Source organism: Chenopodium album, chromosome 9 (genome assembly GCF_948465745.1).
Source record: "Chenopodium album chromosome 9, dcCheAlbu1.1, whole genome shotgun sequence".
NCBI lineage: Eukaryota > Viridiplantae > Streptophyta > Magnoliopsida > Caryophyllales > Amaranthaceae > Chenopodium > Chenopodium album.
In genome coordinates this window covers 63346322-63359085 of record NC_137842.1, presented here as the reverse complement: position 1 = coordinate 63359085, position 12764 = coordinate 63346322, and the positions used below count along the sequence as shown (strand labels likewise).

General features: G+C 35.0%; 1 protein-coding gene across 2 annotated transcripts; it reads left to right on the top strand.

Annotated features, from left to right (window-relative positions):
- The first annotated feature begins 3565 nt into the window (after positions 1 to 3565).
- Positions 3566 to 6746, top strand: LOC145560105 (F-box/LRR-repeat protein At4g14103-like). Of its 2 annotated transcripts, XM_081621367.1 has the most exons (5): positions 3566 to 3776; positions 4635 to 4721; positions 4815 to 5737; positions 5862 to 6014; positions 6126 to 6746. In XM_081621367.1, exons 2-5 carry the CDS (start codon positions 4646 to 4648, stop codon positions 6450 to 6452), a joined length of 1479 nt encoding a protein of 492 aa, XP_081477493.1. In that variant the 5' UTR covers positions 3566 to 3776; positions 4635 to 4645; the 3' UTR covers positions 6453 to 6746. The 2 variants fall into 2 exon arrangements, with proteins under 2 accessions (XP_081477493.1, XP_081477492.1); XM_081621366.1 differs by having other exon boundaries at positions 3567 to 3776; positions 4635 to 5737.
- The last annotated feature ends 6018 nt before the right edge of the window (positions 6747 to 12764 follow it).

Sequence of the window (12764 nt, the reverse complement as noted above, 5' to 3'; positions counted from 1 at the left end):
TATTAAAGCATAATAATAGCAAGATCCTAGGCATGATACTAACAAGATTAATAGCAAACCCTAGCATGTCACTAAACAATAAAAATCAAATCTTTAGCCCTAACATGTTACTAACAATCATAAATATTAGGAAGAACATAGGAAGCATCGTAACAATCATATTTAATATTAAAATTACCCTAGACATGATACTAGGAATATCATAATAACAATATATAAACATGATGTCTACATCATAATATCAATAAAAACCATTAAAGTACTTACTTTGATGCTTCGTACCTCTTTCTAATTACAGAATACACACGTTAGTAACTTCAAGGAAAATAATAATCAAACAATTAAATTAAATAATTGAAATAGAGATTTGGGACCAAACCCTCAGAAATTAAACCTTTCACGTCTAGGGAGAATGCAACTTCGAATATGGCTAGGTGTTTCTTGATCTTGTAAATGCGGAATTTTGTATTAAAACAAAGTTTAGAAGAGAGAGAGATAAAATAATCAAGAAAACTTGATGAGAATTGGTGAATGATAAAGAGAGAATTAGAGAATTAATGATTGCGAATGAAAACTGATTGTAGGTGAGAATTGGTGAATCAAAACGGAGTTTTTAATACGTTATTTATAGAGAAATCAGCCAAAAAGATAAAATATCAAAACAGAGCACTTGGCGCACGCAAAACGAGGTTGGCGCACGCAAAACAGAGCTGGCGCCAGACCTGGTTCCAGGCGCCAATGCCTGGAGTCAGGTGTCAGGCCTGTTTTTGACGCGTTTTCGAAAATCAGATAAGTTTGCCGTACTGGAGGATAAAATCGTATCTTTTCCTCGAAAATGCTATTTGATTTTAATTAAAACTCTGAAAAGTCAACAAAAGCCAATTTAACAATGCTAATTGAATTAGGAATGAAAAGAACCTTCTAGAAGACTAAAACCATTCCTAATTGCATTAGGAATGGTAAATCATATTAGGCCCTCCTCAAGATCATTAGGCCGCGTATAAAGCTCAAACCGGGCCCAGTTTAGTAAATTGGCCATAACTTCCTCAATATTCATCGGAATTGGGCTTATAATATATCGTTGGAAAGCTCTTGTCAAGCCCCATCCAACTACACTATTACTGGACCCATATCATGGACCAACCAAACTGGATTGACTGTTTTATTAAAATAAGTTTTCAAAAACAGAGAGAAGAGAAAAGAAAATTAAAACTATCCGCAACACTAGACTTTCCACACTTTCGCTTCATTCGATTATGATTCGACGTGAAAGGTACTCATCACTGGGTTTGGTTTTGGGGAGACACAAATGGGTGTCTACAGCCACTGATATCTTGGGAGAGAGTTTGTAGACTAAAGAGTGCAAAAGAGTTGGGCCTTGATCGTACCTTACCACTAAATAAAGCTTTTATAATTAAATTAAGTTGGAAAATCACGACACATCCTACTAACCTTTGGATAAAAGTCATTAAACATAAATATTTGCATAGGACTTCCTTTTTTTAGTATAAACATAATTCAAACGAATCTCACATATGAAGAAAGATCCCTTCACAACAAGAGATTCTGCAAAAGGGTCTTTGTTGGAAAATAGGTGATGGCAAAGACATTTACTTTTGGCTCGATAATTAGGTAGCTAATCAAAGTCTTTTAGAAATCCTCCACTTAAATGGAACCCAAGTCAATCTTAGACAATAAAGTATCACACTTTATCTTATTAATAAATAGTGGACTAGACTAAAATTACAACCCCTGCTTTCTGAAAACGAAATAGCACAAAGCATGGGCATTCAGCTACCATTTAATGATATGAAAGACACTCCCGTGTAGGGCCTCATTACGCATGGTAACTTCTTAGTTAAGTCAGCCACATGATTAGCTCATAATCTAAATCTAAATAATGAAGATAATAATTGGCCCCATCAGTGGATTTGGAAAATTGACATTCCCCTCCCCCGAAAACGAAAATCTAGATTTTCGTTTGGCACATATTCCATAATAGTTTGTGTTCAAGGAACACTTTATAAAAGGAAGATTATCCCACTGATAATCTGCCCGGTTTGACGGTTTCCAATCGTCAAAATGAAACAATTAATAATTTTTTTTCTCAATTGTCAAAGAATTAGATAAATGTGGGCTCTTTCTCTAATAAAAAAGTGGTTAGAACACTGTACGATCTCTTCCGTAAGTTTAACTGATACTTTACACTTTCTAAGAAAACATCCCAACACTATAAGAAATTTATCTTTCTCATCATTTGGAGTACGTATTTGGAAAGAACATAATGCTATTATCTTTCGCAATGAGTACTTTGAATGTTTAAGGATTTACCATCAAGCGCAGTTTGTGTTCAATGAGTGGTGCCAAAGATCTCTCTTAGATTCCTTTTGCTCTATAAGATCTCCCATTTCGAGAGTCCACATCCAATTTTCCCACACTCTCTCCTCATCATTCAATTCTGTATCTACACCTCCGATCAACTTCGATGGGTCGGTTCGCAACAACTCAACATCATCATGAATATCATTAGAGACAATAGCGGCACAATTCTTAAGACTCATACTTTCAACTCAACAACACCAAAGCATTCATTGCAGAAGCTACAACTCTTCATAAAGGAGTCCAACTAGCTCTTCATTCCTGCATTCAAAATATTCAAATTAAAGGTGATAATCTTTTAGTCATCAACTTAATAAAAGATATTTGGACAGTCCATTGGCAGATTGAGCATGTTATCAAAGCCACACATTCTCTCTTTTCTCAGTTCATTATTGGAGCATCCAACATATCTATTAGGAGGAAAATCGTGCAGCAGATTGGATAGCTATTGTGAGACATTTAGTTCATGATACCATGAACATTAATGTTTGTAATAATTCTAGTTTATTCTCTATTATTTCTTTTGATACGTTAAAAGTACCCTTCATGAGGAGGGCATCCTAATGTCTTTTTTTTGTTCTTTTTTAAATCTTACAATATATATAAAAATTAGCCCGAATATTATTCAACCTGTAATGACTTGCTCGCACTAATAGGGCTATTGTTCAACCTTCAGAGCTAGACCATGAATAGACGTACTTTGGTTATTTCATGAGTTAGTACCATTTTCCCAAATTGTGCCAAAAATGCCCTTCAATCGGCACAATGGCCAAAAGCTTACCAAAACATAGAAAATGGAGCAATTGATTTTAGACATCTAATTTAAAAAGTGAACGCAACACAATCGGTTGGTCTGCATGCCAACATGTAAAATTTTTAATCAATTAAAGATTTAAAGAATCTCAAGCGTATCCATGTATAGCTACATAACAAAATTCCTTTTTTTAAAGCTCGTTTTAACGACAGGTAACTAGACTTGTGTGAATCCGTTAGAGATCATTACCTTAAGCAACATGGGTATCCATATATAGCTACATAACATGCTTTTTATAAAACTCGTTTTAATGACATGTGTCTATCAATTACATACTCCGTATCATTACCGTAAGCACTAACAAAAAAAATTTAAAATCAAAAGCATTCACATTGAATCAAAAAAAGTTGGATAAATTGGATAGAGTAGAAAAACAAAATTTGGATAGGATCGGGGATCAAAGAGGTTTTAGGTCTAAATGAGTCAACGCCCAACACCTTAAAAGCAAAACAAATACTGTAAAATACTCCATTTCATAATTCATCCTACTATAAAACTCACATTCATATCAATCCAAAACCTTCAATCACAAATTCAGATGTCAATTCAATTTCAATACTCCATTTAGCAATCGCGTGTCACGGTATTTCTCTCTCCTCAATTCTATTCGATTGATCGTTTGATTTCTTTATTGTTTGGTTTAAATTTTCTTTCGATTTTCATGTTTAGGGTTTTTGTATGATTTTTGATTGATTGAATTAGGGGAAAATTCTGGATTCAGGATTAAGGCAATTGTTGCAGTATCATTCTCCAAATTATAAGTCGATTTTAAATTTTGCTCATCATTTCAACTTTATAGTACTCTGTAAACAATACCAGTGCAATTTAAAAATGCCTGCTTTTTTTTTTTTAATTTTAATTTTTTCCTGGAATTGAATTTATGTATGATGTTGTAAACCTGATTAAACTGAATTTTGCAATTTTGCTAATTCAAACAATTTTTTTGTGCATTAATTTAAATTCTGCTGATGATATTGCTCGTGAATAGTTTATTCAAAGATTAAAAAGTATAAATGTAAAATTTTGTTAATCATTTGTTTTTTTTTTCAAATATTTTTTACTTGAAGAAATTAATTAAATATATGCATTGCAATCCGTACAATAGTCAAATGAATAAAATAACAAAGAAATGGTATTTAATAGTTAGTGTCTAATGCAGTAGTGCCACCTAATGCGTTATATTTTTTCCGTCTCTAAAAGTTCTTCATATTTTGATATTCGAAGCACGATTAGGGTTTTGTTATACGATTTGGTGAAGCTTTGTTAATTGATGATTTAGCCTATCTATGTAATCAGAATATCAAAATCTCTATTTGCCTTCATATCTCTCAGTGTGATTTCAACAATATTTTGTATATTAGCATGCAATTGCACCCAAAAAGTAAAGCATGATCTTAAAGAATATCAATTTGATTAATGAGTATGGATCTTATTCTTCCAGGATGCGCGAGCATGGATCATTTGAATTCAGGATTCAGGAGAATGGATTTCAACTTGAATGAGGAACCGCCGTATTTTACTAGATGGGGTAGAAAAGCTAGTGGTAATTTTCTAGCTGATAGGCTCGGCGTTTTACCTGATGAATTGTTAATTCAAATACTTTCTTTGCTTCCCACCACAGATGCTGTTGTTATGTCCATTTTGTCTAGGAAATTGAGAAGTGTTTTCCCTTTGATTACAAGCCTCGACTTTGATGATTCACCTATATCCCATTGTTTGAAACATCCCAATCGTATTGATCGTTTCCCTGCATTTGTGTCCTTTGTTATCAAAGCCATCCAAGCATACCAGTCTGAACATCTCAGCAGGTTTAGACTTCGAATAGGAAGGGACTTTGTTACCAGGTCCTTTTCGGGGTGCACTATTGAAGGTAAGGGTCCATGTGATAAATGTTGTTTCCCTGACTTGAAATTCCCCCTGCTTAATGCATTGATCGGTTTTCCATTAAGCCATCAAGGCCTTAGGGAGCTTGATCTCCGCATTCAGGTGAGGTCACCAGGCGAAGATCAGCTGCACTCAGCGATTTTCACTTGTGATACGCTGGAGGTATTGAAGCTTGATGTCAATCTTGGTCTTCATCAAGTTTTCACCATGCCATTCTTTCATCTTCCAAAGTTGAAAGTATTTCACTTCACCACTTCCCTTGTTTCTGAGAAAGACTTTCTGAATAAGTTAGTTTCAAGCTGCCCTTTACTTGAAGACCTCACGGTGCAAGCCTGGTGGAAGGATTTTCCTTTTACAACTGTATCTTCGCCTTCTCTTCGAAGACTTTATTTAAAATTGCATCAACGTCATGCAGAGGAGAACAGTAACTCCTTGCATTTAAATACTCCTAACTTGAAAAGTCTTGCCTACCATGGTAACTTAGCAGTACACTACGATATCCAAAACATGCAGTGTCTTGTGAAAGGAGACATCAGCATAGACAACTTTGGATGTGCTTCCGTAGGTCAGGAAGTTGATGATCCTGTGCAGAGAACACTTAGCCTTATCAGACCTTTGTCTAATGTTCAACATTTATCTATGGCAGGCTTGTGTATGCAGGTTTGTCTCAATCTCTCTTCTAGCTTAATTATCTTTTCTGGTCCTATTTTTAAAAAAAATTATTATTGCACGTATTGTATGAACTGTTAAAATTGACTGATTGCTTGTGAATCTTTGGGTGAAGATTCTAGATTTTTATAGAGTAAAGGATTATTTGCCCGTGTTTCAAAATTTGAAACATCTAGAGCTGGGTTGTCGACAATTTTGCTACTGGGATAAAGTGTTGATGGCATTTCTTAATTGCTCCCCTGTCTTAGAAACTCTTGTTTTTCCAGAGGTCAGTGTGCAATATCTTCTTTATTTGGTATTATATTGACATACATGAAATGAAATTTTGGCAATGGTGTAACAAAAGTAATTGATTGTCTATTTGTCTTCTGCCTCACAGGGAATGATTTACGAAAACAAGAATATGGATGATTTTGAGCGATTGAAGTTGGAACAAGAGTTTTGCAGTACAACTAAAGAGATCCCTTCGTGTTGCAGGTCTCATCTCAAAAAAATTGTGATAAAGAAATACATGGTGACTGAACGGGAGAAAAATTTGATCCAGTTTCTGCTGAGACATGCTTTAGTATTGGTGGAATTGCACATATATGTATACCAATCCCCCTGGAGGACTTGGCCTCCAATTGAAGATCGGAAATGTTCGCTTATAAGAACAACGCGAAAGTTACCAAGGGCATCATCCACCTGTTTTATTAGAATTTTTTAAGAGCCAGCCCCAGTTAATCTTAATGATTGACGTCAATCTAATGGCTTTATTGTAATATTGGTGAACAGTACTCGATGCTCTAGGAGTCCAGGTCTTACGGCTAGGACTATAAAGCAAGATTACATATATTTAACTCCGTATTATTATAGATGAAGTACATGCTCAAAAAATAAACAATATGTATGGTGAGGAGCATAATTAGCCTAATTAGCCTCATAGCATAAACATGTTATTATGTTAAGATATTCTAATTCTATACAGTGCTATTAAATTGTTGAGGCCAGTCTTATTCAATTTTGTGTTTTTGTTGTTGCTGTTGTAGCAATGTTATTCTTTTTGAGTACTTCTATTTCAACTGTATTTTAGTTAGCTTTCTTGGGTTATCAATTGTATATGGCATTGTTTATTGACTCAACAAGCAAAGGTTAGTGCTTGTTTGGTCGCAAGCAAATAATGGGGGAAGCGAGACTTCCTAGGAATTTCACGATTTTATTAACTTTGCAGCTGTTCCAGTCTCTGTAGGGATGCCAGTAACGAGTATGAACTTCTGAAGGAATGCCTAGTATTACGTTATGAAGATGGCAATGGTCAAGCCAAACAACGAGAATGGATACCAGAAAAGAGATGGCAATTATGCAACCAAATACTCATCATCATGTATTTGATGCTGAAATTAAGCTATTAAGCCTGCTACTGTTGCAACAACTGCATCTACTGAGACTGCTTTGAGCCTTTGAGGTATGTGGTCAAAATGTGAGTATTTAGACTTGTAAGAAGTACACCAAATTGGGTAAAACTGTAAAAGAGTATAGAATAGACTTCGATTTAACTGAACTTAACTGAAAACTTTAACACGAATTTGTGTAAGTAAATATGTCCTTTTATTTAGAGTAGTTCTATAAAGTTTCACATGATTGAGAGACATACTATGTGTTTACCAACCGTAACTTAGGGTAAATGTTTAAATACAAAGAGCTCGTTGGTAAATTTGACAGTAATGAGGTGGGCAGCAAGGAGTTCTGAAGCAATCTTCCAACACAGCGGCACATTTGAGTGCTCCGTTTTCATTTGGCCTTTCAATCACCAAAATTTCTTCCTTAATTATGGTTGGTAACTTAGCATCTACCATCATCTCTTGCTTTCCTTCACTATGTCCATCAGAAGTCACCATTTCAAGGGTATTGCGTCCTGCTTGCGAACTTGCCAACGCCGGAGCTAAAACAAATATGTTTATAGTCAATTCAGATCATGCCATCATGTCATATTATATCATATCACGTGTTATATTTCTTTAGATCTAATAAAGACAAAGTATCATTTTCGGTTTGATAAAAAAGAACAAAAATTTGCATTTATCGATATTTTCCAATATAGATACTCCTACGGTGTAAAATTTAAAATTTAAATACAAACAAGTTATGGGCCTTTATTATTATGAAGTTGTGTCCAATTAGACTTTTCTTGAGCATAGTGAAAATTGTTTTGATTTTATGTTTTATGAGAGGAGGGAATCCTCAAACAAAAAAACTAATATTCAATGAAAGAAACTCAACACTTTCATGCTTATTCATGGACAATTTGTCCTACTAGAGGTTAGTTAGATTGTAATAAGAGTTACTTAAAGTCAATTTACAACTAAAATAAGCAAGCTCATATGACATAAGATAAGTTCGAAGAAGTATATATTAGGTGAATAGAACGCACTTTAACATACATGTTAGATGTTTATGGTATTTTTTAAGGGAATAATTGAAATGAACAGAATAATAGTGTGCAAGTATACCTGAAGCAAAGAGGACAAGAATAGCAATTACAATCAACTTTGCCATTTTTTTTTGTAGGTTATTATTTTGTAGAGGAGAGAACTTTTTCTTATTTGGTGCATTTTATTTATACCAAAGCTTGCCTATTTATAACCTGCTCATCAAGAGACTAACTAACCTCATGTTATTATAGTCTCTCATTAATAAATATGAAGAAATGTGATTCATAAAATGTCGTATTATTGAGGAAACTAAAGATTTGAATACCAGATCATTGATTCTTCATGTACTACTAAATAATCTAGATTTCTAGAGTGTTGCGCCTATTGACACCTTGCCAAATGTTCCATTCAAAAATTTATAGTTAATGTTGTCCACTTGTCCATCTTTATATACTACATATTACTTGGTACAACAGATCACACATGTATCGCGTGCATATATGATTAGGGGCCGTTTGGTTGGGGGTATTCAGGAAAGGGAATGAGAATCAACTGGTCCGATTCCCTTTGTTGATGTTTGTTTAGCACTTTCTTTCATTCCCTTTACCCCCTCCATTCCCCAAATTCCTTCTAAGTCCATTCCCCACCCCCCCCAGGTATTTCCATTCCATTCCCTAGCCACCCCAACACCACTACATCACAACCTTTACACCTACCAACACCACCGGAAACCAGCCCACCTACATACCTGACCACCGCCGACCCTACCCCCGACCACCGCTGCCCCACCCCCGATCCTCGCCGCCCTCCCCTCCCCCGCAAAAACAACCACAACCCCCGCAAAAATAACCACCACCACCCACCCAGCCCTCCCTGTCGTCGTTAAATTGCCGCCTAGCCCTCCCAAAGCCCCGCCCCGCCCCTTCCCGTCGCTACCCTTCCCCTCTCCCTGCAAATCTGCCCCTCCCCCATAAAACGTCCCATAACCACCGCAAAACCCTAAAAACTCTTCTCCCTCCCCTTAAAATCGTCAGCCGCCTCTCCCACCACCCTCGAAACCCTAAACGTTAGTGTTACGAGGGTGGGGGAAGGGTTGTCGACGGATTATATGGTGAGGGAGAATGGTTTCTAGGGTTCATTCGTGGCTGAGGTAAGTTTTACGGGGCTGAGGGAGGATTTGCGAGGGGCGGGGACGGCCGGTGAAGGGAGGCGCACGGTGAGGGAGCAGCGGCGAGGGGTTTGGTGGCTGGGTGGTGGCTGGAAACGGTGGAGAGTGAAAGTGTAGGTGGCTGTGTGGTGGTGGTGTGGTGGTGGGGCTCATTCTCTTTGTTGTAAAACAAACAACATACACAATTTTAGGTAATTTCATTCTATTCCTTGTCTTTCCCTTTGTTCATTCCATTCCGATTACCCTGTGCGAACCAAACGGCCCCTTAGTAAGTACTAATATGAGAAGTTGTAATGGGATCCGTTTCTAGCTCTATACACATATTTTGCTCCCTAACAAATGTTGTAAAATGGCAGTATACGGCTATCGGGCTATGTGCTAGTAGTGGTGATCAATTTTATTTCTTAAGTTGTTGCAGTTTGTTATGTTCAATGTAAATTATAACGAAATTGTAATCGTCTTTGAGATCGCACAAAGCATCTCCAAGATTTATGATTAATGCATATATGCCATTGTTGAATTGGGCCATTGATAATTGGGCATATGTTTTGCCAAAGCCCGCACAATATACGGGTTTTAGTTGGGCTAGAACTTAAAATTGCAACTCTTTATTTGGATTGAAGGAAATGAAAGGAATGGAAGGGAAGAGAAGGAAAATGGAGAGAAGGATTATTTTTATACATTGATTTGTGCATGTATTGTACAGGTTTAAAGAATATGAATATGTCTAACACTATTTATCTCTTGTTTATAAATTATAATATTATTAAGAATTATAAAGAGTTACTATATGAAATAATACCTAAAGACTGATAAAAAATATTTTACATGAAAACATTGCTTATACGTAGTATATTTTATTTATATATTGGTAAAATGTATTATCAAAATAAGCATATAAATAGTGCAAAAGTCAAACTTCCACTTTTATTTCGAGTAGTACTTAAAAATTTCACATGGTTGAGACTTGAGAGACATACACAACACATACTCTGTTCATAAGTCCATAACTTAATTAGGTAAATTATTAAATACAAATAGCTCGGTTGTAAACTTGACAATAAAAAGGTGAGCAGCAAGGAGTTCTGAAGCAATCTTCCAACTCATCGGCACATTTGAGTGCTCCATTTTGTGCTGCTACATTTTCCTTTGGCCTTTCAATCACCAAAATTTCTTCCTTAATTATGGTTGGTAACTTAGTATCTACCATCATCTCTTGCATTCCTTCACTTTGTCCCTCAGAGGTCACCATTTCAAGGGTCTTGCTTCCCACTTGCGAACTTGCTAACGCCGGAGCTAAAACAAATTAAATGTACTTATAGTCATAGATCATATCGTATTATATTATATCACGTGTTATATTTATGTGGGAATAATAAATATCATACCCGATTTGACTAGAAAGAAAAAGAGGTTTTTGAAAATATATATCACATCCGATTTGTTAAGAAAGATATAAAGTTATATTTAGAGATATTTTCCTACAGATACTCCCGTGATATAAAATTTATACACAAACAATGCAAGTTATGGGACCTTTATTATTACTGTATGTTATTGTTTCCAATTAGACTTTTCACCAGGATAGTAAAAAACTAAAAATTATTTTGATTTTATTTTTTATGAGAGGAGGGAATTTTTAAGCAAAAATGAAAGAAATTTGTCACTTTCTTGCTTATTGGTGGATGATTTTTCATACTAGACATTAGTTAGTTATTAGAGCTAAATAAGTTCTAATAAGTTTTGATGTCTAAAGTATTTTTGTACGAGTAATTTAAATAGATAGGAAAATAGTGTGCAATTTATACCTGAAGCAAAGAGGACGAGAATAGCAATAACAATAAATTTCGCCATTTTTTTTGTAGGTTTGTTATTTTGTAGAGGAGAGAACTTTTCCTTATTTGGTGCATTTTATACATACCAAAGCTTGCCTATTTATAACCTGCTCATCAAGTGTCTAACTAACCTCATCTTATTATTAATAAGCTTGTCAAAAATGAAGAAACGTGATTCATGAAATGTCGACATTATTGAGGATACTAATTACTAAAGATTTGAATACCAAATAATCATTGATCCTTCTCGTGCTACTAAATAATCTAGATCTCTAGAGACTAGAGTGTTGCTTGCCTATTGACACCTTGCCAACTATCCTGTTCAAAATTATTGTTTTTTTTTTTTTTTTTTTTTTTGAATAGTTCAAAATTATTGTTAATTACTGTATAAATTAGTTACTTACAATTATGTATTATGTAATTTTGACATTTTGTGCATCTAGTATCTATAAGTCTATAACAAGTCACACACGCATTGCATGCATATATTATTACTCCCTCTGTTGAAGAATAAACCTCTCAAGTGTCCCACATTGGTTGAAAAAGAGTAATTAAACACTTTATAAGGTTAAGGGGCTACTCCTTCTATTGCTATATGGTTTTGGGATGGAACCTCCTTGGACTTATGAAGTGGACTCTCTCTCTTGGTTTGCGAGTGCGGCCCAGACTCGTGTTTAATACCCTCTGTTGCACATATCTTCATTTTTATACACGTAAATATTTAGTATTAATAAAATATGTAATGAGCCGAATCTAACAAAATCACTCATAATTATGTTATCTCTTACTTCCTCTGTTTTTTTTTTACTTGACCTGTTTCTTTTATCACGCTTGCCAATGCAAAACTTTAACGGTTAATAACGACGAATTCAAAATGATCCAACATAAATATGTTTTTCCTTATATATTATTCACAAAACACGGTCTAATAACGACGAATTCAAAATGATCCAACATAAATATGTTTTTCCTTATATATTATTCACAAAACACGGTCAAAGAAAGGGTGGTAAATTGTGTAAAAGTCAAAGCGGGTCAAGTAAAAAAGAACGGTGGAAGTATATATTAACGGGAGATATTTTGCTCACTAGGAAAGTATGGTCTTCATCGCACAAAGCATCTCCAAGAGACCAAGATTGATTAATGTCACATGGGCTATTGCTGTATTGGACCAATGATATTTGGGCTATGTTTTACTAAAGCCCGCGCAATATATGAGTTGGGCTGGGTTGGGTTGAAACTTAGAAAGGTCTTAATTTTTTTTTATTTTTTTTTTTGACAAGTAGAAAGGTCTTAAAATTGCCCTGGCACATTTTGCGCTTTTTTTTTGGACTATTATTGTTGTATATAGCTTAAGATAAGTGATTAGAGGCTTATCCTCATTTCAGGTGATCGTGGATTGATATTCATCACCTGTCCTTGTTGCTCTCTACACACACACACACAAAAAAAAAAAAAAAAAAAAAAAAAAAAAGTGTTGTGTATTTATACACAATAAACATTACTACGTATTATTGTTAATAGAGATTCTTATTCGCTATTTTTTTTTTAAAGATGTAGGTCTATCTATTGAACCAAACTAGACTAAGCTCATTACTTATATA